The sequence below is a fragment of the Sander vitreus genome, chromosome 11 (genome assembly GCF_031162955.1).
Source record: "Sander vitreus isolate 19-12246 chromosome 11, sanVit1, whole genome shotgun sequence".
Taxonomy (NCBI): domain Eukaryota; kingdom Metazoa; phylum Chordata; class Actinopteri; order Perciformes; family Percidae; genus Sander; species Sander vitreus.
In genome coordinates this window covers 17,937,962-17,965,451 of record NC_135865.1, presented here as the reverse complement: position 1 = coordinate 17,965,451, position 27,490 = coordinate 17,937,962, and the positions used below count along the sequence as shown (strand labels likewise).

General features: G+C 40.3%; 2 protein-coding genes across 2 annotated transcripts; both read right to left on the bottom strand.

Annotated features, from left to right (window-relative positions):
- Positions 1-46: 46 nt before the first annotated feature.
- Positions 47-21,528, bottom strand: LOC144525323 (vang-like protein 1). The gene is made up of 9 exons (XM_078262034.1): positions 21,396-21,528; positions 15,349-15,599; positions 13,951-14,122; positions 7,360-7,788; positions 6,532-6,707; positions 5,651-5,784; positions 3,390-3,540; positions 2,411-2,645; positions 47-2,130 (listed from the first exon to the last, which is right to left on the bottom strand). The coding sequence occupies exons 2-9, from the start codon at positions 15,417-15,419 to the stop codon at positions 1,870-1,872; spliced, it is 1,629 nt and encodes a 542-aa protein (XP_078118160.1). The 5' UTR covers positions 15,420-15,599; positions 21,396-21,528; the 3' UTR covers positions 47-1,869.
- Positions 21,529-24,460: 2,932 nt separating this feature from the next.
- LOC144525884 (helix-loop-helix protein 15-like) lies at positions 24,461-27,132 on the bottom strand. The gene is made up of 2 exons (XM_078262946.1): positions 26,927-27,132; positions 24,461-25,356 (listed from the first exon to the last, which is right to left on the bottom strand). The coding sequence occupies exons 1-2, from the start codon at positions 26,933-26,935 to the stop codon at positions 24,955-24,957; spliced, it is 411 nt and encodes a 136-aa protein (XP_078119072.1). The 5' UTR covers positions 26,936-27,132; the 3' UTR covers positions 24,461-24,954.
- Positions 27,133-27,490: the final 358 nt, after the last annotated feature.

Genomic DNA, 27,490 nt, shown 5'->3' with positions numbered 1-27,490 from the left:
CATTGTAACATAAAATTACAACAATCAAATGCCGTGAAAAGGTCGATACAAATATTTATTTATTTTATTACAAAATGTGACTTTGACACAGCTGCTGTAATTTTACATGTTCTGTTGTATAAAAGAAGACAGGGACAAAGCATTTGGAAAAGCAATCTGTTTTCTTCATTATGTTCCCTTTCTTTCTCTTCTCTCTCTCTTTCTCTCTCACAAACACACACACACACACACACACACACACACACACACACACACACACACACACACACACACACACACTTGAAAACTGCACGTATGTGTGTGCATGTATGCTGAGCACATCCTAAGTATGTATAACTGAGGCACGTGTAGTCAAGAACTATTTACAACCATCAACACTCTAAAAGCCTAAACAAAACTACACCGTCAGTGACCACAGTAACACTTGTGTAAATATAAATTTACAACATAACAGTGCTCATAAATACAAAGGGTTTGAAAAAACCAGATTCAATATTCATACGAATCAACAGTTTGATTGAAGCTCAGGACAGTGTTCCTATTCCAGTAGCTGTAGATAGGTGGCAGTAGTGTGATACTGAGACAAAATACTGACAGCAGAAATACTGACACCGGGTTGATCTAATTTACACTAAATTATTCATTTGCAACACATGTTTAAACACTTGCCAGCATGAAATAAGTGACTATTCATTTTGGTGAGAAGTTTTGGAATTGCTGAAGTAATATCCCTTTAGGTTAGGTTATGCATTTTCTTGTGCTCCATGATTTACATTATGCAGATAGTGCTGTAATAATACACTCTCCTCATGATGAATTAAGATGAAAATCAGTGGCATATGTTTTAAAATTAAACAGCACAAAGGCGACAGTTTTAACACAAGATATAAAAGGTCACCCACATAAACACAACAAAGTCGCTTTGAATAAAAGCATCAGCCAAATAATATGTAATATAATGTAATAAACCTCATAGCGGTCTCTCTGCTGTCCTACAAAAAGTACACTGCACACACTTGACTGTACATACACAACAAGTAGTCACGTGTTTGCTCACAATCTATTGGCTAGAACCATCTATATTCAGCTGTACTGTGGTTGCATTCAGTCCAAGAGATTCCAGTGATTTTGACATTTACAAACATGTTTCATCTATTTACAGTACAGTTATCGCCACAAAAACAGCGCAGACAGACAAGGTAAAAAAACATATCTTTGACAAGGTAAAAAAAAATCTAACAATGCACAATTTTGATATAAAAAGTCTGGAAGGATAAAGTATATTCACATATAAATACTGTACATACATCTGTAATACAGGGCAGTTAAATAATCGTTGAGAAAACTAAAAGAGCAGTTTTGGAGAAAAAGGGTTCAGGTTATATCAAATGTCCCAGTCACTAACGCTAAGGCGAAAGAAGAGACAGGTCTAGACAGATCCCGAGTGTACACTACACTCAAAACACACATACTTTTTCATCCTAAATCACACACAATGACACAAAATCATGAACTCATCATGAATCATCAAAAATCACGAACTCCCCCACGCAGGCACACACTGGCACATGCAAATAAAAGGAAAAAGAAGATTTGTGAGGGTCATCTGTCGTGCATAGAGGAATACCTGAACTGTGTTCTGCAAATGTCAGGACAGAGAAATCCAAGCACACTCCCTCCAATTTTCTGTCTTTGATCAACTTTCATGTTGCTCGGGACAAAGACAAGGAAACAAAGATATTCTTTGTGAGGAAATTACATAAACAAAAGTACAAAAAAAAAACAGTACAAAAAGTTATTGTTTGAAAAATTCAGTCAGAGATGTGTAACAGTCATGTAAGTCCAGATCAGCAGCACTGGTCTACTGCGTTAAACTGAGGTTTCTGACTGGAGCAGCAGTATAAACTTGTGAGACTTGGGGTCTATGTACTCCTCAGTCAGTCTGATGTACGGGATGCCCTTGACGGTCACAGCTAAGCTAAAGTCAAGACATCTTAGCAGGAACTCTGACCCCTCCTTTATGCCGCCGGTGACAGAAGCCTCGCTGACCAAAGTCCACTGGTCTGCCATCCAGCGCTCAGGGCTGTACTGCAGGGTCGGCCCAGGGGCCAGATAGGCCTCGAGGAACGCCTGGACACACAGAAACAGCCAATGATAAAAAACAATGTTCACCAAGGCAATCCATTTTAGGAAGGCACAATACTGAGAACTTTATTTTAAACCTGTTGGATGGTTTAAATTATATTGGTGAGTAGGCCTACAATGTTATCATATCATGATGGCCAAAACTATGAACATTAATAACTTGGGATTATCGTTTAAGTCCTGTAAACACTGACTTCTGTGGCTTGGAATATTAAAAGCGTATCTATTCTTATTCAAATATTTCAAGGTTCAAAGCCAAACTCACTTTAGGGCTCATGTTATTGACGAGGCAGAAAGCCAGGTGCTTCTGGATGCTCTCCATGCTGTGGCAGTGCTGCCTCCTGGTGGTGCGGAGGTACTTCTGCAGCACACGGGCCATGGAGGGAAATATAGCCAGAGCTGCTTCACGCACATCCATGATGTCAGACGGTGTCCCACGCTCATCCTCTTTTTTCATCCGACGGACATGTGTGAAGGCCTCCTCCACAGCCACCACCAGCCTGACAAAGTGGGAACATACACACAGCAGTTAACTTACTGTCAGCTCTCTACACTCATATTTAATGCATTAGGCAACACTCTAATGTACCAGTAAAACTGTTGAGCCCTTTTCATACATGGAGTACTTAATATAAATCTGTTAAAGTAATGGCTTTTTGTCATATAGTTTATTTGCCCTGAACCATGAGGGGAAATTATTAATACATTTATATTATTATAGACTAATAATCTCCTCATCAACATAAAATATGGCATTCACAATGTTTTCTGGTATATTAAACTGATTTAAATTTCTTTGTGCATAAGAGATGATAACTAAGTAACATTTATTACAGTGCTCTTCATTTTTTTAAGTCTGTTTTAAGACAATAGTCAGTTGCCCATATGTACTTTGAAACTGGTCTTGATGTATATTCCTCCTGTTTATACTTAACATTAGGAGATCCACTGTAACTGTAGAATGACTGTAACTTTGGAACAGTCCACTTGACTTGACTAACTCAAGACTCCTGAATCACATATTAGCTTCAGATAAACTTTTGAATACATTTTTGCACCAAACAAGGACTGTGGATCTCACCCTCCATCCCTTACATTGAAAGCACATTAGGAATGGAACCTTTAATGGCCAGACATGACGTGCATTCACACCGTGCAAAATTGCTTTCACATTTCTGTCTGGAAGAGTCTATAGATCAGTAAGCAGCCGTTTGACATGCTGTCAATTGTTTTCTGTGTCTCACCTGGCTCTACGTTTACGGACTCTTCTCTCGTAGTCGGCCTCTTCGTAGTACAGCTCATTGTGGGCGCTGTCTTTGCGTTTGGCGGCAGCTGTAACCATAGCCCGTGACTGATTCCCATTACCAGGCTGCGCTCCTGCTGGGTTCCCCGGAGCTGCACCAAATGGAGAGGACAGAGGAAAATTGGTTATATCAGTTTAAGCAGGAGGAAGTAGCACCTGACCCCATCAGGGTCCTTGACTATGATTAATGGGCTATATCTCAATCTGAATCATGGACAACAAATCAAATGGGAGGAGAGTGTAAAACAACAATAAGTCAGACTCTTTGGTCAGTATTATGTCCATTTCCTAGGTTTGAAGAGTTTTTGTTAATCTTTGTTACTTATCTGGGGCATCCAGCCAGATCATGTGTCTCTGGCACAGAAAATGTTAATCATAGCACTCACAAAGAGGCAATTTCCACTAGAAGCATCTATGTTTTTCCTCAGAAAGACTGATGCAGAAACATTTTATATTGCTGGATTGATTAAATATTCACTATTTTACACTTCAAAGCCCATGGTTCTTGTCTGATCTGTGAATTTACTGGTTAGTGTGACAAACCCATAAAGCTAATGGAGCTTGTACAGCAGTATATTAGAGTTCCCGGGGTTTTATTGTGGGGGAGTGAGGTCTGCTCCATATTAATGAAGATCAGTACAGTTTGGGGGACGTTATAGAGAGTAAATGCTGCAGGTCAGGTAAGGATATAAATCATTAATAATCTGATCTGCATATGTGTTTATGTGTGTGTGTGTGTGTGTGTGTGTGTGTGTGTGTGCAGGTGAGAAAGAGAAGCTGAATGTAGCCATAAAAACTATCCTAGTGTATACTGTGGAAAGAATACCGTCAGATAATTTGCACAGGGAGCATTGATAATATTTTTACTGAAAATATGGGTAAACACCAGCCTCTTTAACTTCCTGGCCTACATATTAATGGCATGAGAAGAGTGACTTTGAATGCCTGTGAATGAGAAAGAGTGAGGGGGGTGGGTGGGTGTTGAAGTAAGTGAAACATGAAAAGAAAGTGTGAAAAAAAGAAAGTGAGAGCGAGCCGAGCTGGAGACGGGCTAAGTGGGAGGAAGGACAGATGTGGGAGTATGTGAGGAATGAGCGTTACTCTGATGAATTATTTAAGGCTTGAAATTCCATGGCTCCCTAGAGGCCTCTCCGCTGCACTTTGATAGGGAAGGGGGTGGGGTAGATGGGAGGTGCTATGAGGACACCATATCCCATACTGCATCCCTGTCATAGATCATCAAATCCACTGTGCTTTGCAGCGGGTGGAGGATTTATGGGTGTTGAGTGGAGAACCCTTTTAATTGCAGTGCAATATGTGGCATTACAGGATGTGTGTATGTGGGTGCAGGGAGGCAATGTCTCAGAAGCATTGTAGTGCCACAGTTGGAGTTTGTGTGTGTGTGTGTGTGTGTGTGTGTGTGTGTGTGTGTGTGTGTGTGTGTGTGTGTGTGTGTGTGTGTGTGTGTGTGTGTGTGTGTGTGTGTAGCAGCAGTGCTTTCTGCACATGCAATATATACATTATTTCAGGAACGGAAGCTTCAGAGTGCAGTAAAGATGGAGTGAACTGAAACGTGAAATTAGTGGCTTCCTGTGAAAAAATGCTACGTAGAGTGATGTTGAGGACTTTTATCTGTACTTACTGTCCAAAAGGTATTTTCTCAGTTTGTTTTTAAAAGCTGCTCATGGAAGAGATGGAGATGGAAAAGAAAACATCACAAAAAGAAAGCAGAAGGAGCGGAAGACAAAACAGGGACCTGTTTCACACAGAGATAGACTTTGAATATGGTTTAGTTTTAACGAATAATCATACTTCAGACAGACCTCCAGTTTAATCTGTTGAACAAAGCTGTCTAATTCTTGACTATTTTAGTAACCACATCAAACCGCTCAGCTCCTTGCACTCTGACAGAAAACATTTGCCTTGTGGAAGAATTTAACAGTTTCCCTAACAGAAAATTCAGTTAAGAGTGTACCAACACAAAAACCTCCAGAAACATACATTTCTTCGCAGTGCAGACCTGTAGGCTCAGGGTAGTTTCTTTGGGCAAACAGAAATGACCGACGCTGTCCTCACTGCTGTAACTTTTTAGGCTTAAAATAAATTGGTCTCTGTATATCTGAAACTGTCTAGCATAAACTAAGTGAAACAGGCCCTTGGGAACAAATGAAACACCAATATAGGACAGATGAGGCGACTAACCATCCACATTGTACACCTTCAACCCGGCCAAGTGTTTGGCAGCCCGGTGCTTAGAGGCAGAGAGAAGGGCTGGGTTATGGAGTGGGAAGTCTCTGTAGTAATACTCCAAAATGGACAGAGCAGCCTTTTGAATGCTGTGTGAGATGAGAGAGAGAGAGAGAGAGAGAGAGAGAGGTAAGATTAAACTCATAGACAGAAGAAATACAATTTACATCATGGCTGACCTATATAAGAAATAATGATAATAATAATGCCCTTGGATCCACTGAACATTGAGTTATTAGACAAACAGAAGAAGTTCTGTTGATTCTGTTGATCAGTTTTTTTGCCTGATAATGATTCCACAAAAGTTTTTGGAAGTTATTTATAAAATATGTATCCGTAGTCTATTTCACGTTTCAACCTTTAAAAAATGAATTAGGTTTCTAGCCTCATACATACAAACCTTATCTAATTATCACATTGTCTCGTAGTCGTGTCGTAGTTACACACTCATTTAGAAAAGAAAAAAAGTAAGACATCTAAAGGAAGAGCGCGTGTGTCCGGCACTTTGTATTCCCTCCCCCCAAACTCCAAGAATAGCTCGCCTTGAGCAGACTAGACGAGGAGGCTGATGAGTAACTCAATTACTGCCTGTGTCTTTTTTTTTCCATTTACAAACATACTTCAACAGTGTGATGACTGTGACCAAGTGCCAGTGAGAGTGGCTGAATGTGTGCTGCACAGAAAGGTCATGTTCACAAATGTAAAATGCTAATATGCTTGTATTTATAGTTTATTCTTTAATCCATATTTTTATTAGGAATAAGAATATTAGGATATAAAAGGGATTAGGAATATATGTATATCACTTAGAGTACGTAATAACAGCGATTGTGTACCTAAGCTGTCCTATGTTGTAGTGACGTGTCTCGCCGTCTGTGGAGCGGATGACACACACGCTGTAGCAGGGCTGGAGGTGGCGGAGCTCCAGCAGCACCACGGCCAGGTAATGGACAAACAGCTGGGAGTCCACGAGGGACACGGCAAACTGGACGATCCCATGGTAGTCCTCATCCTGCTCAGACCACATCATAGGTTTAATGAAAACACTCACTGCTGGATGAAAACCCTCTTCTTTAATTTCATTTCACCTATATTTAATCAGAAAAGTCTGAAGATTAAAAATTAGATTAAGAATCTTGTTTTCAAGAGTAAGATAGGCAGCAATAACCAGTTACAGGCAAATAAAATACCACAAATAATGCAAGCATGTCACAAATTTAGAATTAAACAAAAATGTGATTACAAAATCATGACTAAAATGGCTAATTAGAATAACATTGCAATCTAAAAACAACCTAAATGCCACATTAAAAACAACCCCAGAGGTATTTAAAACCACAAAATACCTTTTAGTTGTATGACAAGTAATGTTATGTGCACACTGCACAATTATAGATATGTTTGTGTGGACGAATAAAAATCAAATAAAAATGTTTTTCCTTAGATTAATGAAATCCAAAATAAAGGGCCACTAAGTTGTTTGTTAAGCCAAATAAGAAGAGATAACATTAGAAGATGATCATACAATCGCTGCAGAGAGTGGCTGATTCTGATTGGTTGTGCATTATTTTCAGGTAACCACATGCACCATGCATCAGCCTCAACACTGTTTAAATATTTTGTAAAAATGATCTTTGAAGGTAATGACAGACTCTCAAACCCACCTGTGCATCAAGGATCCGGACCCCATAAAAGAGCCAATAAGACATGGTGAGCAGAAGTGTAAGTGTGGTGAGGAAGGCACGGTACACACACACTCTGGGCAGGCTTGCCCGGCCCGGCTTGAGAAACAAGGCCCACATGGCCAACAGGAGGATGAGGAGCTTGAAGGCGATGGAGAGGAAGAGTCCCTCACAGGCTGCGCCACAAGCCTGCAGCCTGTCTGGCCACATTACAGCCGGAAGAAGCAGGAAGGCCAGGGGTGTGGCCAGCACCAGCAGCACCACACATGAGCCTACAGCCAGGGGAAGATAACGGCGGAAGCCTGCGGTCCGGTCCTGCATTCCCTTCCCCAGTCCAACCACTTCCTCCTGAGAAATACTCAGCTCTGAGGTGCCTGTCACCGCGGTGGTGGTTTCCCCCCAGTTATCATCCTGAGGGAGGAATGAAAGAAAGCTGAAGGGAGGGTTGGCACATAATGTGTTCATCCAAATAAAACAGAAATGTGTCTGCTGTTTTTTTTAGGGCAGCAGAACAAGCTGTACAATCAATACTGACATATTATCACCTTAATAAGTGAAAGAAAAACACTTCCTTTTCGTACATCCAGCAGACACTGGGCAACATTTACATTCATATGAATGTAAGTTTTAGTTGCTAAATGCTCTACTATGTTCACCAGCTAGTCGCTAACTTTGTCTGTCCGCCTTGTGGTGCTGGGCAGGCGCAGGGCAGTGGGTTTATCATGGCTGAAAACAGCTGCCTGCTGTGTCTGGAAAAAAAAGCAGAAAGATGCTAAAAGGCTCTGCAGAGCTAAAGGGCACAGATTTGGGTGATATTCTTCTATAGGAGTAACCCCATTTAAATTACCCATAGTTCATTGATTTATTGAAAATATTGGCCAGTGCAGCTTTAAATGTCATTTTTCAATGCTCTGAGCACAAACTAAATGTTGTTCACCTTGTATTGTATTGGGGTAGAGGAGAAAATATCAGAGACAGATATCTTGGCAAAGATAATCCTGGGCAAAGAAAACCAAATCTATCTACATCGCTAGATACCACTAGAGGTAAGAGAGATGTTTCTTTGTCATTTTAAAATGGCTGACAAAATAGCCAAATCAGGGTAAAATTCATGAGAGACTGGAAAATCAATGATGAAATCAAAATCAAGGAAACAATGCCTTAATTATCCTATTTTATTCTTGTCTTTGCATGAGCGAATTATAGATGGTATGCACCATGCACACAGCACATCCTTCAGGCTATTCAGAGATGTTTGATTTTCTTGGAGTTTTGCATCATTATGACAGGCCTTCAATGTCCCATTGAAGTAATATAAGATGACATGTTAGGGAGTGGTGTAACGTCACACACACACACACACACACACACACACACACACACACACACACACACACACACACACACACACACACACACACACGCACACAACAACAACAACAAAAGCTGAAGCTTTCCAGGCCCTGGCCCATCATTGCAAATTAGAGTCAATTATTTTCTTTCAAGCAAGCAGGGTCATTTTAAGCATAAATTCCAAGATTTCCAAGAAAGAGAGACAGGGACTATAAATACATGACAAATCTGCTCCAAAGAGGCAGTTATTTCTTTGTGTGTGCCTGTCATTAATTCAGGTAATTAGCCACTCATTTTCCCCCAGAGTGTCACTGAATTGTATATCTCTCAAACTACAACTACTCACAGGAGCAGCAGCTGCAGAGAGAGGAATGAGGGCTAGAAAAAAGACAAGCTGACAAGCTGAACAGATAAGCCTTCGTGGCTCCACACACACACACACACACACACACACACACACACACACACACACACACACACACACACACACACACACACACACACACACAGGCACATCAAACGAGGCTAAAACCCCAAACTCGAGCCATATGGGCATGATGAACCTGCTGGGTACCACAGACAGAAGATGGTAACATTAATTCTCACCTGTCTAGAGTGTGTATCGCACCGTAAACTGTGCCTATTACCGCAAGAAGTTACAGTAATGTAACTTTTGCATATTAAGTGAACCCCGCTGCTATTTGTGGAATGTGAAATATAAAATTTACATTAGGTTTTCATATTTTCAATCAAGAAAATGCATCATGAATATGGTGCATAAATATGAATTCTGCCCTCCATTACTGTTTATAGATAATTAACTCAGCCATGCTGGAGGAGGGGATGCCAACAGGAGCCAGAAGACGAATGAGCAAGATAAGAGGAGAGGAAGGGGAAGGGAGAGAGGTAGGGTGACAGTGGTTTATGGTGTGGGATAGAAGTAAGAAGGGAGGTGTGTGTGTGTGTGTGTGTGGGGGGGGGGGGGGCAGCAGCATTTCAAAACGCTTTTTGGATGCTTTTAACGCCTCCGTGGTCCCCTAATATTATATCTGAAGTCTCTTTCCCGAAATTCAGCCTTGGTGCAGAATTACAGCCACTATGAGCCAGTCCCACAATGAGCTTTCCTTAGGATGTGCTATTTCTGTGTCTGTAGCTTTAAATGCTATTGTGGAGGAGAGAGGGGGGCAAGGTGGAGGGTGGGGGTGTGGCCTTAACCAACTGCCATGCTTCGCTCGTTTACAAGCCATGATGTCTCTCTCTTTCTCATGGGCGGGCCAAATTCTCTGGGCGGGCAAAGCAGAGAAAGGGGAGGTAACCTTTCCCCTTATGATGTCATAAAGGGAAGTTTCCAGATCGGCCCATCTGAGCTTTCATTTTCTCAAAGGCAGAGCAGGATACCCAGGGCTTGGATTACACCTACTGCCGTTTCTAGCCATTGGGGGACCATAGGCAGGCTGGAGGAACTCATATTAATGTTAAAAAAACTAATAAAGTGAAATTTTCATGCCATGGGACCTTTAAGCCAACTCTGTTAACAGAGTCCCCACCTCTGCGAACAATCAACGTCATTCCACACTTCTGTGAAAGAGCAGAACATGGTAGGAATACAAAACCAACATCCCATTAAGCTTGACACTTCATTCTTAACTGTGGAAACAGCAGTTAACTAAACAATCTCCACTTAAGTTCAACTTATTCGCCTGTTCTTTAGTTTTTGGCAGCATTACACGGTATTCATCAGCAGATAGTTTGCTCAGTTGTTACTTGTGCATAGATGTTGTCTTTTGTATGTATGCATGGTGGGCTAAATATGTATTTTTACTTAATTCTGACCCTCTGTCCAAATTAAGCTTTTGTTTATTTCACCCAATAAATGTCCTTTAGATCAGCTCAGCATTGTATACTTAGCTCAGTTGTCTGACAACAGAAGCAGAAAAATATGGAAATGAGAGTGACTAAACCTGGTTTGACTGTATCTTAAACACAGTAGGGGTGATTATAGAGCTCAAGAGAAGCTGAGAGTCAGCAGAGAAACCAGACTGTCTGTGTTACTCATCACCAGATGTCAGCTCTAAGGCACAATTATGTTTTTGCTGCTTGAAAGAGGAGGAAGAAGATGAAATTTAGCTTATTCAATTTTCCTCTATTTAACCGACACATGGTTTGGTGTTGTAGGCTCAACTACATGCAATATGGCTTTTTCAAGGAAGTAATTTTTACACGTCACAAGCGCTGGTATTGTGCATGCTGGCTCACTGTCATGACTAACTAAGACACTTGAATAGAACAGAGCCCTCGTTAATGTTTTTAGTAGTCTGTCTTAACGAATGTACAGTGCTGGGATAAAGCCTGACATCCAGCATAATGTCCTTCCCCTTCCGCTATCTATTTTGCAAGGGCCCTGTCGCTGCCTCCAGGTCTTAGCGCCTCCAAGGACGGTTGTGATTGGTTTAAAGAAATACGAACAAGTCAGAGCATTTTTTTCCCCCAATCCAAGAATAGATAAGTGGTGTAGCCAGACCATACCTCAGCACTGACGCAGTGCTGTGGAGATAGGTCTGGCTATGCAAGACTTTTTTATAAGTCAAAATGTCTACTGTGAAAAATGCCAATTCAATCAGACATTTTAGACAGTTCAGGTAAATATGCACCCTAATAATTGAGCTTATAAATCAGCATCTGAGCATTTAATTCACTTCAACAATTAACCCCAAGGCATTTATACAGCCAAGCTTTCATGCTAATGTCTAATTTAGTGAGGGAAACACTGCATCACTTATTGAGCTAATACACTGGTAGAACCAGCCATTAAGTCTCAATGGATTAATCCCAAAGAGTAATGCCACACTAATCAGGCCTGATCTCTACATACAGTAAAGCGAGGAGGAAAAGTAAGTCACTGATAGAGAATGAAACAGTGAATGGTTACAGGAGAAAGAGAGAGAGAGAGAGAGAGAGAGAGAGAGAGAGAGAGAGGTGGGCAGCATGGCTGCTTGCTTGGCAGTCTTTTCATCTGGCAGAGGGTGAATATGGATTATGGTTAGGCCTGTTCCACCATCATAAAGCACAACACAACAACAACATACTGATTAGCACCGTTCACACAAACTCACACATACACAAACCAGACAGTCTGCCAACTGCAAAACACAATGGCTAAGCCCCACTGGCCTGGGTGGAGGTTAAAACGATACATTTGCACATTACTGTGTTTGCAAGCGTATTAGTGTCACTGTGTACGTGTTTGTGTTCAAGTCAGTCATAGGTGTTACGAGACAAAAACAACTGGCATTAGTTTAAGATGCCTGGCAGGTTACCTACAATTAATCCATTCTTTTAATTGAGTGGTTATTTTTACATTACATTAAAAGATGTGAGTGTAGCAACTATAAGTATGTGTGTGCGTACAACAATTCGATGAAAAGGGCTAAGAAGCAAAGTGGGAAATGCCAAAACAAGAGTATGTGCTTCTCCCCATATGCTTTGGTGTTGCTAGAGCTAACATTGTGAATTGAAGCCACTGCCTTCTGGCATAAAGTCACTGCATCTGTCTCACAAAGCAGCATGGACAGTCTCAGTAACAGACTCTGCACTCTCTCTATGACTCATACACATACTCACACAGAAGCTGAGGTCCAAAACCGTATCCTTATGTCATAGACATGGAAGATTATTCATATCAGCTTTCCTCAAAGTGGCGTTTGGCTGGATGCTAAGGCTAATCTCGGTCTGTGAGAATGTCTCTCTGCACTGGAGCCTGTTAGTGTTACAGCAGCTCTGCCATCTAACAGAGCTGCTCCAAAGAAACAGTGGCTAGGGTGGACTTTGGTGGTGGTAATGATGGTCCTGCTGCTGTGCCATTTGGACACATTTTTCTGGAGGGCTAATGCAATACAATGGCAGATTACTTTACACTGCGGACAATGAACGTAGGCTACAAGCTGACACTCGCATGACATCGTGGAATGTGGCTGCCCAGCCAGAAGGGGATGCTGAGCCGAGACGGCAAAATAGGTCAGACCTCTCCGAAATTCTCAGAAAGTCTGGCTGAAGACATGCTCAGATCCTATTCACATTAAATAATACTCTATAATCTATAGTACATATTTTGCAGGCAGCTTGTACACTCCACATACACACAGATTGTTCTCCTTTTTCTCTTACACACAAACCAACAGTACTTAGAATGACAAAATGCTCTCTTTTTACTATAGATTTCAAGTAGGTCAGAAAAACTGTGAAGGCAGCCCAAGGCAGAGTTGTCTCTAAAGAGCAATATATATATTAATAATAATAATAATAATTAATAATATAATTATATATATATATAACTTTTTTGTCCTCCTTTGGTTGTCTTTTTGCTTCTCACACAGCTTTCTTTAACTTCCATTGCAATGTACCTGCTCATCTGCATGAAAACAGCTAGCCTGGCTCCGTCCAAAGCTAAAGAACAATATATCCTATATAATATAACTATATCCTGTTCTACTTTTGGATCGAGCCAGGCTAGCTTTTTCTCCTCGTTTGCAGTCTTTGTGCTAAGCTAAGCTAAGCTAAGCTAAGCTAACCAACTGCTGGCAATAGCTGACAGATATAAAGGTGAGACCTTGCATCTAACTTAAGTGTATTTGTCGAACTACTTTGAATAATGATCACGATTTGAATGCATCTTTAATCCCTGCGGTGTTGACTTGGTTGAATATCCATTCTGTCTTTGAGCTGCATTATCACAGCATTTTGCCTCCCTGTGTCTACTTAAAAACCTCTATTGCTTGCAGAGCTCACCAAGATCAGCTTTATGGAATAACTGGTACCAATTTGCTCTGCTTTCAAAGTGATCAGGCATGACAGTTATACCCAGCATCACACACCCACACACACACACACACACACACACACACACACACACACACACTGTAACACAGCGTTGTCCGTACAAATCCGAACAGGCCTACAAGAGAAATGCTAATCCTCTGACCTATTTGATCCCTTGTCCATTGTTATTATGTGTAAGGCGCTGTGGCAATGGGCAGCCAGCTGCTGAGAGGAAGAGTTTAAGGTCATGGTGCCATGTTTATAATGTAGATGGATTACTGGGCCTTCTGATTTACTGTATTAGGAATAAATTACTTCTCTGACAAACAGCCCGCATTCCTTCACAGTTTAAACATCCCATTTTTGTCACGTGAACAGTTTTGTGCACACTTCCATGGAAAATACCTGGGCCTCATCTCCCTGATCTGCTGCTGGTGTGGGTTCTCCTGGCAGCGGATCTCCATTGTGAACGGGGGAGTCCTGGGAGGACGTGTCAGGGGGGTTGATGACAACGGACCTCTCAGAGCGAGTGCTGTCTTTACTGCTGCTGGCCTTGTGCCGCTCGCGACTTCGATCCCTAAAGTTGAACAAACACACAATGAACATGAAGAACGGTACAAAAGCAATTTAGACACATCAAGTTAAGATCAATACGTACACTCATGTGCATTTTATTGATTAATCTGGACATTATTTTCTTGATTAAACGTTTTGTCTATAAAATGTCAGAAAATAGTTAAAATGCCTTCACAATTTGCCAAAGAGAAGTTGATGTATTCAAGTTTCCAGCTTCATCCAAAGCTCTGTTTACTTAGTTAATTACTTTTATATGCCAAAGAAAATCTAAAGATTCTTATATTTGAAAAGCTAGGAGCCAGCAAATGCTTGGCCTTTGTGCTTGATAAATGACCAAAGAATCAAAATCATACCATACATGTTCTATTGAGCAAAAAATATAAATTGACAAATCATTTCAGGTCTCATGCAATCAAGCAAATCATCCAGATTGTTTATGAGTACTCAAATACATATACACACACAAAACAAGACCTGAAAGAAGAAGTCGATTAGCAGAAAATGAATGGGCAACAATTAAATCTTTGCTATCATTTAAATACTTTTTGTATAAAGAAATCTCTGGTTCCAGCTTCTCAAATGTGTTTAAAATCTGCTGCTTTTCTTCATCTGATATGTTATGATAGTAAACTGAATATCTATGGGTTTTGGATTATTTGTCTGACCAATCATAGAATATGTTACTGTGGACTCTTTTTAATCATTTTCTGACACTTTATCCTGTAGGACAAATTATTCATCAACACATAGGGACAATAACAGGCAGATTATTCAATATTTAAAAGAAATAATGGCTAGCTGCAGACTTACTTGGCAAAAAGCTGGTGGAAAGGGAGGGAAATATTGAGGAATGGACATGACAGGGATCAAATGATTTTCTCATTTGCAGGATAGAACGAGTGAATCACTGAAATAGGTTAGAGCCACTCAACTGTGACGACCCTAATCCACAAACTCTGTCTGTCTCATTCTCTTCTTGTTCTCTCTTCTGTCACTCTCTTAGTCTCTCATCTGATTAATTTGCCCACAACCAACCCGTTGCCCGCTCAAACTGAAGACAAACACAACAAGCTCAATGTGCAGAGAAGTCATTACATGAAATACCTTATCAAAAGGTGCTGCGAAAAAGGCAGCCTGTGATCTAGCAGAAACCCATGTCATGGAAAGGGAGAGATAGACAGATACAGCTGAGAAGCAGATGGAAAGGCGGACAGACAGGAAACATACCCATGTCGGTTTGATCTCCCCGAGCGGCTGGAGTGATAGGAGTAGCCCGAGTGGGTCGACTCAGTGTCCATTCCAACGCAGTTCAGATCCGGCGATTGGCCAGGGGGGATGAGGAGAGATTTGTCGTGTGGTGGAGAGGGTAAGTTGGCAGCAGCACTCAGGAGGAGGAATGGGTTGCTATATAGACAGGCCTCAGGAATCCACGGCGACTGATAACTACCCCAGAGAGCTTCTTTAATAGCCACATTGACCTGAGAGATGTAGAGATAGAGGCTATGAGTCGTGCATCAAAACTTGCAATGTCTGACAAATAATGCAATAGAGATATTAGCCAGGAAATATATTTTTGCACAGGGTTGCGCTGATTATCATTCAATGTATTTTAAATAAGAGCAGAATGACCAGAGTAATCACCATTTTCATTATCTGTGCTTTAGGACTGGAAGGCCAGCTAGATTTTTCCTGTCTACCTCTGTTAATTGCTTTCCCCTGTCTCTAACAGTTCTAATTGATCCATATTATCTATAGAGTCTGTTCTGAATTTAGCAAAACATCATTTTTGTACAGCATACTAGGCTTGAAACAATTTACAATACAAACTTTATTTGGAAACACTGCCTCAAAACAAGGCATTCAAATGCCACAAATACAACATGTTTTATGAAGTTTTAAAAAGTTAAGCTTTCTCATTCATCGCTCTTAAATTAATTGTGTGTGTGAGTGTTTTTTATGTGTTAAGTATGCCATTTTGTCCAGGTCGCTCTTGTAAAAGAAATAATGCATCTCAGGAGATTTCCTGGTTGAATATAGATTCAATTAACAATTACATCAAAATCCTACAGACATAATGCAGGACCTTCAGGGAGAAAACAGTACAACCATTTTTAACCAGCACTAAATGAAGATATTATAGGAAATGTGTTTCAAAATATCATATTTGAAACAATGACAAGTAATCATAGCATACTGTAGAAGTGCTATCAAGCTAAATTAAATAAATACTGCAATCCACTTAAAATTTAATTAAATTTAAATTTCCATCAGGTTCCGAAAACCAATACATCCGTAAAATAAACAGATAAATAAATATAACAAGTTGAAAGCATAAACAAAATGTGGTCCTTTTTTAACCAAATAAATGATCAGTTTTATGTGAACTACCTCTCCATCTTGTCACTCCTGTTTAAGTCATTATGAGGTTGGACAGACTCACTTCCTGGGCCTTAATAATGTATGTTGTGTGATGCATGAGGACGACTCAGAGCTTCACCATGCATGACCATTCATTTAGACCTCAATCTGTCTCCCAGCTGTTGTCCCGACAACCACCTGCCAATCACCATCCCCAGCCCAGTCTCATTTTACTAACCGGGATTATTCTACCTCCTGTCATTTACAGGCCATTTGTTATCTCTGTGGCCAACGGTGCATATAAACAGTAAAATAGCCCATTCTGCATATTAGGATGTGAATGCACGCAGCGGCAGAAATATCATGCTCTGAAAATGATGGTTAAAAGAAGACACTGCAATGTAGCGGATTTCCATTAAGATGATACAGACTGGGTTGATCGTTTTTCTATCCTTTCTTTACCCGTCATGGGAAATGGGGACGTGCATATGAGAAACCACATCATTTCCGTTAAGGATTGTCACACAATGCATATAAATGATGTAATAATATCACCACTGGCTGAATTACATGTGTCAGACAAAAGCTAGAATTTGCAAATGATGGTGTGGTGACAAAAAGAATAGTATATCTAAGAGTGAATACGACATTGGTCTCCACTAATACAGCCGCTATTGAAAGAGGGGAACATATGCTGAACAAGGCACAGCTGTATATATATATATATATATATATATATATATATGCAGGACTTCAATAAATATTGTACTTGAACATACCACTCACAGCATCAAAGCTGCTGTCACAGCATACATTTTTAAACACAAACCAGAGATTTGACAGAGGAAAGTCACATCTCTCATCTCTAACCCACATCTGGAGCGTCCACTGTTGCCTTGGCAACATCGGAGGCAGGAGGCCCCATCTAGCAGCAATAATCAATCACCCCTGCTGAGAGTAAATTTGTGTAATGCGTGTATGAGAGTAGTGAGAGTGGGGGTGTGGCACAGTGTGAGGGCACAAAGAGCAAACAATGGCTTCTCATCACACCCAGTGCCCATATGGTTAAATGGATAAGGCAATGGTTTGAATAAAAGCTGTTAACTCCCTGAGTGTTGATCTCTGAGCGTGGCAGTGGTATGTGGGCCAAGATGAGTCCTCTGAGAAGCCACTCATCCACGAGACGAGCATGAAGAGGCATAGTGAACCAGGCCATGTGGAAAATCGCAGCCACGGGGTAAAAAAAACTATCAGTTACAAACCATCAGATAACTATGAATAAAGCATAACAAGGTGCATCAGAGATGAGCGAATACATGCTTATTCTGAGTCATTCCATCCAAAAAATTCAGTAGTGCTCTGTGAGGGACTGTGTTGAAAATGTATTTGCTAGTGAGGCGTAGTTGCTTCGCTGCAGACCGTTCTGGTTGGCTGCATCGAGAAGAGATTCACAAGGGCAGAAAGTGACACTAATGTAAAACAAACACTCATTAACGTGTTTGTTTAGTGGAAGGAGGCTGTTGCACAGTGGGAGTTACTGTACTGTAACTACATAGGCTCAGAGGTTCAGGCACACGTGAGATCATTTGACTCATTTATTTTTTTTTTTATCCAAAAAGAGAATATAACCAGGCTTCACTACTGCAACAAATTGCAACAAAAACATTGACGACCGTGGCTGAGAGGAGGATGCTGTCCAGGCTTCAGTCCATCTTGGATAATGTCTCACACCCTCTCTACGACACACTGGCCCAGCAGAGGAGCACCTTCAGCAGAAGATTCCTCTCACCCGGATGCACCACAGAGCGCCACAGGAAATCTTTCCTGCCTGTGGTCATTAAACTTTACAACGCCTCGCTCAGAGAGTCACACACCCCCTCTCTGTAATCATCTCATCTCAAACATAGACAATCACTTCTCTTTTTTATTGCACTATAATCATCTTAACATAGACAATCATTTCTCTTTTTTATTGCACTATTTGCACATTAACATTGTACATTTCATATTTTATATATTATTACTGTATATTTGTTTTTATTATATATGTTAAAAGTCTGGATAATATATGTTGTTTGTATATGTTGTTTGTATACCTGGAGTGGTAACAAAAATAATTTCCCCCTGGGATTATTAAAGTATTTCTGATTCTGATTCTGATTCTGAAATACGTGTATGTGTGAGTCTATCGGGAGAGCTTTAACATCTGATAGGTTAGGTTCTTTAGGTGAGGATAGGTTAGCCTTTTCTCCCGCAACTCATGAATTAATAACAGATGAGTATGTGGGATTTTAGCTTAAAGTCCTTGACTGCAAAGACTTTGGCCTTGAATCTGGGCAGAGAAAGAGAGGTGTGGAATTTGCGATTCCATTAAAGCATCCAATTCAATGTTGGCATTCTAAATGGTGCAGATCAGCCTCATAGCTCATCTAGAGCACATGCTGAGGCCTGGTTACCATGGAATCTGTGCCCTCCCTCACATCCATTAGACCTCGTGCCTTCGTTTCTTCATTTGCACCCTGCCCTGGTGGCATTCTGCCATAATCAGCCAGATGCAGCAGCTGGCAGTCTGCTGTTAGTTTATTTCCTTTATCGTTTGTTTCACAATGTCAAAGCAATCTACAAACTACCCAAATCTACAACATATACCTACAGCAGACATTACTCTAGGGCCAAAACTAATGATTATTGTCATTTTTGATTAATCTGCTGATTATTTTCTTTAAAAAACAGTCAACCGTTTGGTCATTTTCAAATTGCTTTGACTCAATCAATTTCAACAATTCTATAGGGGTGTTGAAATAAATCATTGCATCGATGCATTGCGATGCGGACCTGGACGATTCTGCATCGATGCCGCGACAGACAATAATTGATTATTGCCTAATGATGTTACTTGTTGATTTTCCGGTTGCTGCTTTTTTTTTGTTTTTGCCTTTTGTCTGTTGTCTGCTGTGTTCAGACTCCACTACATTCAGGAAGTGTCTTTTTTAAGAGCAGATACAATAAAAAGGGAGTTCTTAGTATATCTGACTGCTTGAATTTGTTGATGAAAACCATGTGTAGCAATATATAATAATATTGAGGAGGTGACGCATCGTGATGCATCGTGATATTGAATCGATTTGAATCATTGACAGGATAATCATAATCGAATCGGGACACCAGTGAAGATCCACACCCCTAGTATTCAATTTACGATTACAGGAGACTAAGAAAAAAAGCAAATACTTACACTTGAGGACCTGGAACCACTGAATTGTTGGTATTTTTACTAAATACATGCCGTAAATAAATAACCGATTATCAAAATGTTTGAATTACATACAAATCACTTGAGCTAAATATTATTTTAGTGAAATACAAGACGTTCTTTGAAAGTGGCAAATAAAAAAACAGACACACACGTGAGTAACACAGTCCAGAAAGCTGGGTAAGACCTCTTTGAAATCAAATATTGGGTGACAAAGTGTGTGCCAGTGTTATTTATAGTGATAACAATCTCCAATCCCTCCATGAACTGCAGATAACCCAGGGGAACAGCTGCAGATTAACACATTATACAATCGCTGTTAACTGACTAAAATCACACAAACGGAGCCAAAGATGCAGCGACATGAAACTCCCATGGAAATTATTTCGTGGGCCTTACCACCAGGACGTATGATGTCATTAGGAACTTGTTTCCTGTGTATTTTCCTTTCATTGTTTGCTCTGACAGTCTGACATTTGATTCTTGGCACAAAGGTATTTGTCAGATATGTGCAGAGATCAAACCTGTGACCTTTGACACACCACAGTAAAAGGAGAAAGTTAAGACCTGACACAGTTCTCTGGAATGCAACCCCTACCCCCCCTGATCCGGTCATGTGGAACCAAATAAAAGTACAGTAGAGGGAGAAGTGAGGTTGTGAGAGAGATAACTCAGTACATTCCTACTTTAAGAGCAGTGCTTTTATGCCTGTAAATACACTTCTGTACACTACTCTACATTGCATCATGCATTGTAGCGTGCTATCCAAGCTTTGCAGGATCCTAATGCTCCTCAGAAGCCTAAAGGTAACTCCACTTCTCATTACACTTGTGGCACTCTGCCCTGCCAAGCAGAAAAAACATGGTTTAAAAGACAGCAATGACAAAAGCCTTGATGCTGACACCACTTTCTTTTGATCATTCATGGCAAGAATAGCTTCCAGGGGATGACTCATCTATTCAAGGGGTTCCCATACCTCACAGTGCCCTAAACCTCTCTGCACAGGACCTATCAGCACTAATCAATAATAAATAACTGTAGTTGCTGCACAGGTTCACTGCAGCATCATGACTCTGAGATACTGTGGAAGACAGCACCGACAGTGTCAGAGGAGGCACGGGAAGCGGCTTCAGTCATAGTGACGCCTCATCCAGCTGTGCACAGTGTTCTCTCCAGACAGCTGCTGATGATGGCGTTACACGCCATCACCCTGCAGCGGCTGTTTGCATCTTATACGCCCTTTATTTAATAGGCTACTGGGTCTGAGAGAGAGATAGGGATGTGATGTTACTTCTCTATTACACAGCAGCAGTTTCGGTTACAATAGATCTGGTTTCAGTCACATCCTGAAAACCATTAACCACAGTAGGTTATAAGCAACTATCACCATAATGTAGCCTATGCATTATTTTGATTCTATATTTATTTACGTAAGAGGCTCTGAGGCAGTGTCTAAAGAAAAACTACAAGGTTAGCTCCCAGATAAATGAGGGTTAGGATGACTAAAGGCTACATCTGTCTGTTGAGAAGGAAACCATTTTTTTCACGACGGCAGCGTTGAACTTCATCAGTAATTCCTGCGAGGGGTTGTGTCTCAGGCGTTTGGCAAAGATATACCCAGTGTAATGAAGACAGCATCGCGATTATCAGTTCATTTACCTACCTTTCTTTTTTCCGATGTGTGTCATATTCTCCACCTGCGTCTCGGTGTCAGTGTCCTGGTGAATCTGAAGCCGCTGCGCTGCTGAGCCGTCTGTGCTACTGACAGGGGCAGTTCCCTCATATGAGCCTGGCCATTGTGGTTAGCAGTACCAGAGAGGGAGGCAGCATGGAGGTACAATACACTAGAGTGCCCTTTAATGAGTATTTTCAGTTGCAGTCCACAAGAGGTCGTCCTTTACCTGCCATAAGCAGGAAGTTGGTTTATGTTCCCTGTGAATCAAAGTTCACCCTCCTTTAAAAATGTGTTTTGCTTACTGTTATTTCTACTTGGTGTTTGAGCTTCACTGTGCAGCAACATGTATGTGCAGAGTTAGACATTCGAAGATCACATCTGCTGTGTGGGAACGTTTCTCTGTTTTTACCTTAAAATCTGTGCTTTCCTTAAAATCACAACTAGTTTGGAGGCCATTGTGGTCCAATTATGCAATTTAAACAAGTGTAATGTGTAGACTTTCTAAGCAAGGACCTTTTAGTGAAGTAGGAGACATCTTTTGTCATGCTGGTAGACTTCTGAAATGTGCATATTTATAGAATCTGGATTTTTCAGTGATGGAGAATTAGGACAGTAGATATAAGTAGTTTGAGTTTTTTGTTAAAAAACAACAACACAAAAACAAAACAAAAAACCCATTTTAGACTATTCAAATCAAAATATTTGGAGGGGCATAAATCTGCCTCAAATTCCTTGTGATTTGGATAAATTGGTTAATTTAGGGCATTCAATCTCTGGCCAGACGGCAGAGACAAAATGTTGAGGAATTATTATGAAAAGGATCACATTTGTACCCAGGAAAAAAAAGGCAAGGAAGGCCACAGGTGGCACTGCAACACTTCATTAAATGTTCAAAAGACGTTCGCTAGATCAAGAGTGAAAAAACAACACTAATATCAGTAACACAATTTAGCAGTGTTGAGTTTTAAAGTTTATTGTTGACCTTGAAAACAGCAGATGACAAAGAAAATCTCACCTCAAGGTTCATTCAGTAGCTGTTCTAGAGCTTTTACTTCATCAACAGATCAAATTTCCATTTTATTAATTGAACAACTGAGCAAACTCCATCTGCTGATGAATCTCATGCAATATGACTGAACGCTCCAGAACAGCTACTCAATGCAAATAAATCACTGTTTCCAATGGCTCAAGGCACAAACAAACAATGCATATCATATGAACAGAAATAACTGCCTCTACCTATAACTTGACTTGGGTCGTGATAGAAAAACAAGTGACCCACTGTAACTGATGTGACGATGGCATACATATTCTTACATCAAGTAAGAATCAAGTAATGACCAACAATGACTCAGTAGAGCATGCAGGCATTAGTGGTACATATAAATATGGCCATACACTTCAAATACATTTTAGGAAAGTCCTCTTTAAATAAAAAATGAATGAAGCTCCATCAGAGGGCAGTGTTGCTCCTTCCAAACACAGTAATCGTGTGACAGAACTCTATGCAGACTTAAATAGCCTACAGTTCTTGCCTAGTTTTAGTATTTGACCCATATTGGCTAAATCTATACAGAATATTAATAACCATCTATGTATGGTCTTTACAACTTTTCCTGCCCCATTTATCTTAAAATCTGATGTTAGTCTTGGCCTCTCCTCTCTAACATAGCTATTGTATCCAGTGTGTAGACCAAGTGTGTAGTGTGTGTAATGTGCAGTGTGTGGACAAAGGGCTGTCACTTGTGCTGCTGGAGTGGACATGAACAATACCTCAAGCCCCTTGGGCCACATTGCACCGCAGAGACTCGCATAAAGGGATGAGAGAAGGAGCACAGTCAGCGTCTGACAAATGGAGAGGGATATCAAAGGGACACGCAGGAGTTTGTACGAAAATCTCATACGAAATATAAAAGCCATATTTTGGTAATGTGCAAAGCTGGGGCAGTAATAGTCAAAACACTGAGAAAGACCTCAGATGTTCAATGTAACCATATATTATGTATGCTTGACTAATTAAAATGACATAAAAGGCCAATTGTGCTGCTTTACAGATTCGACTGACGTAAACAAACCTTTAAAAGCATCAGAAAATATAATGGCAATTTCCATTCCAAAATGTTGCGTGGGAACTGTTTTGCTCAAATATTTTGGGCTAAAGTTACCAAAAGTATTTATCCAAATCTTCACCAAATCATGTTGGCATTAATCTCAAAACATTAAGCCAAAACTTTCTACTTCTTTTTTTCTTGTCTTTCAAAGTGCTCATATTATGCTCATTTTCAGGTTCACTGTTGTATTTTGAGGTTGTACCAGAATAGGTTTACATGGTTTAAATTTCAAAAAACACCATATTTTTGTTGTACTACACATTGCTGCAGCTCCTCTTTTCACCCTGTGTGCTGAGCTCTCTGTTTTAGCTACAGAGTGAGACATCTCACTTCTGTTCCATCTTTGTTGGGAGTCACACATGCGCAGTAGCTAGGTAAGGACTACTAGCCAGTCAGAAGCAGAGTATGAGGGCATGCCACGCTAGCCGCTAGACGAGCATTATAACGTGTGTTACAAAGTGACGCACGTTTGTCTCTGAAGTAAAGGCTGGACTACAATAGAGCTGTTTAGAGCAGTTTGTGAACAGTGTTTTCTCTGAAAGATGGTAAGTCCCTTTGGGCTGGACTTTGGGCTTTTTCACTTTGTAAACCTATAACATGCACAAAAAAAGATATATAACACAATAAAAGAAAGGGAAAAAGCCAAAAAGCATAATATGAGTACTAGAATTTCTTGTTTACATTCACATTACTGCCTCATTTGTATGTATAAGCATTTGTGTGTCCCCAGAGAGGAAGCAGACGGATGGCCATAATATGGTTGTTTTGGTTCTGGAAAAACATCTGCCCTATCCAGAGGGAGAGATACCCCAACAAATACCAAGACCTCTCCCATGTGGTGGAGGAACAGCTTGTTTGGTGGCTTTACTTGAAATAAAAAAGAGCTTTCAGAAGTCACATTCTAAGATAAAATCTAATACGGCCAACAGATCAGATCAGAAACTTCATGGTTCAGAGAAATTGTAACGTAACTGGCATCAAAACAGCATCAAACATGTTTCTTGAATATTTCTTGAGCTGTCACAATTTATTTAAAGCACACAAATGTCCAGTAGACAATTTTTTTGTGTAATTGAATTAAATATATTTACAAATTGGTGCAAACAGTAAGTCACAACTAAAGACAAGGCAGCAAATTTAAGGTCGATCATTTAGTAGATTGGCTACACAAATATAACATACAGCAGCTTTTAAAATATTAGCATTTTTTTCATAATTTTAATGACATTAAGCCTGAAGTCCTGCAACTGTTTCCCATGATGAACAATCATTGTAATATTCCCAAAACTAGGATGCACTGTAATCTACAGTGTGTTGCATAACCAACCATATACAGGGCATTCCTCAAATCTTATGGTATCAATATCAAGAAATCATTCATCTGTCATACAAACAGTCCTCCTGTCTCAGTCCATCCTCCTGTTGGTCCTCACAGCCTAAACATCCAGCACGTGGTTGAGGTAGGAGATGTAACAAATCGCGAGTCGCAGGATCTCAATCTTAGACAACTTCTTGTCTGGTGGTAGTGTTGGGAGCAATTTTCTCAGCTCCGCAAAGGCCAGGTTGAAGGCCACCACGCGCACACGTTCCCTGGTGGCGTGCGCGGATCGATATTTAGCTGTCGCGCGCCTCCTCCGCCTCTTCTCCTCCCTGCTGAGGGCGGGCAAGTGCACGGAGCGTACCTTGCCCTCTCCATCCTCAGTTTCGGCTGGCATGGACCCACACTGCACATTTAAAGTGTCCAGAAGGGTCTCTCTGTCAACTTGTCCCCAGGGCAGGTCAGACTCAGGCTGGTCAGGACTGAGCATCATGTTTCTGACCTCAGACTGGGAAAGATCCTAAAGAAAATAGTAGAAGTCAGTCAAAATACATCCAGAGATCTTTGGGAATGGTTCTGTTTTAACTTTATGACTAATTACCAGGAATTGGGACAAAAGCAATGAGTCACTTAGGCAAGGGGATTTTATTTGATACACAAAAACGTATGTGCTCTACATCAATGCATAAATGTAGGCATCCAGTGGTAGCAACTAATACACACACTCAATTTTGAGGTATTTATACTTTACTTGAGAATTTCCATTTTCTGCTGCTTTATACTTCTACTCTACTACAATTCAGAAGCAAATATTGCACTTTTTACTCCACTACATTTATCTGATAATTGTTGTAACTAGTTACTTTCCAGATTCAGATTAATAATACAAACTATAATGAACAACATTATGATATTATATCAATAAGTCTTTATTGATCCCCAGTAGGTAATTCACAAGCTACCCAGCTTTATATATAAAAGGTAATATATATAAAATATATATAGATATTAGCCAGCTGCAATATTAAAGTATATGCACACATTACAGTAATACATCACTAATCATAATCGAATAATATAATAGCATAAATAATATGTGATAATATTATTCTGTAAATGGCCCATTCTACGAAATTAGTGATTTTACTTTTGTACTTTAAATACATTTTGATGCCAATACTTAAATGCATGGCCTTTGTCTTGGTACTTTTACTTAAGTAAGAGTTCTGAGTACTTTTGTTACTAAAGGCATCTTGTGGTTTTACTTTTAAAGGTGACCCAAATCTTTAATGTTAATTTGCTCGATTTACTCTACCATTAGCCTATATTATTTTAGTAATAAGACAAACATTTATGTGATGGGCTATTCCTAAAAATACATTCGCATTATGATAACTGTCTGCTTGTGTTCATCACATCTCTGGTTGCCGCTCTTTTGATCAGATTTAGTTATTTTCGTCAGTCCAAAATGTAAAACTTGGCCCAAGAAAAGGGACAAAGGACCCTGAAATAAGAGGGACTCGTGCTGCCCCCTAGTGGCAGATCCACACATTTGCTGCTCGCAGGGACAGACGCTGTCCGAGGTGCTGAAACAATATCAAGACTACAAAAACAAATGCGACTTTCAATCAAGCCATTTAGTAAAAATAACGATTATTTAAAATCTATTCTTGTTATCTTATAACAATTCTACAATCGAATTAACAAACATTAGGGAGATAAACATCATATTCTGCCATGGGTACTTCATCTACACTGGAAATGGATGCAACACTTTTGGGCATGTTCTCTAAGAAAAATACATTTTATACAACACATTACCAACTCAGAATATCTTCCTTTTCTGCGCTGAACTTCTTATTCAGCAGATTAGCAGCCTGTTTCTAACACGCAGGAGTAGACTGAAGAGTGGTCATTATTTTCTGTTTTTTTTTTAAGTTTGAATTTCATTGTGATTCCAGTTTTAATAACTTGCTTTTTAAAATTGTAAATATTTTAGCTTGCAATCTGTGCCTAGCCTGTAGAATAGCTCAAACCTCTGAAACTGCGCAGGAGTGCAGGAGACGTAAACACCATTACATTTAACTTACCTTGCACATTCAAAAAAAACAGAGCCAATTGAATCTCACATGAAGTTATCTCCCCTTCAGCCTCCATGCTGTCTTGGTTTTGATGTAGTTCAGTCGAATTAAAGTGCTGAAAACCGGACGTGGGTGAAAAAGCTCTGCAGCCCCGCTCGTCCTCCTCCCTGTCCGTCATGGTGTCAGGTGCACATTACATCCTTCAGTAAGTGACAGTCTGGCTTGTTGCTCTGCCTGTTTCTTCCATCCAAACTCGCCTGGTTGTGCACAAGAGACACAGCCCTATATCCCCATAAAACTGGAGCGAAGTGACGACACGCACAATGGGATAATGAGCATTTGTTGTCCAAACCTCCACTCAGCTTTCACTTTCATTCCCTGCAGATGAAACGTGAGCGTAGAACTTTATTAGTTAGATTGGTTCGAGGTGCAGACGTTTCATTCTAAAGGTTACAACCCAGTGACCTTATTATCAGCCTTGTTGTCTATGAACGTACATTGATTATAGTCTACTAGACGGGCAACAACTTCCAATGACGCCATTTTGTCCTGGATCATGTTAGTATAAGGTCA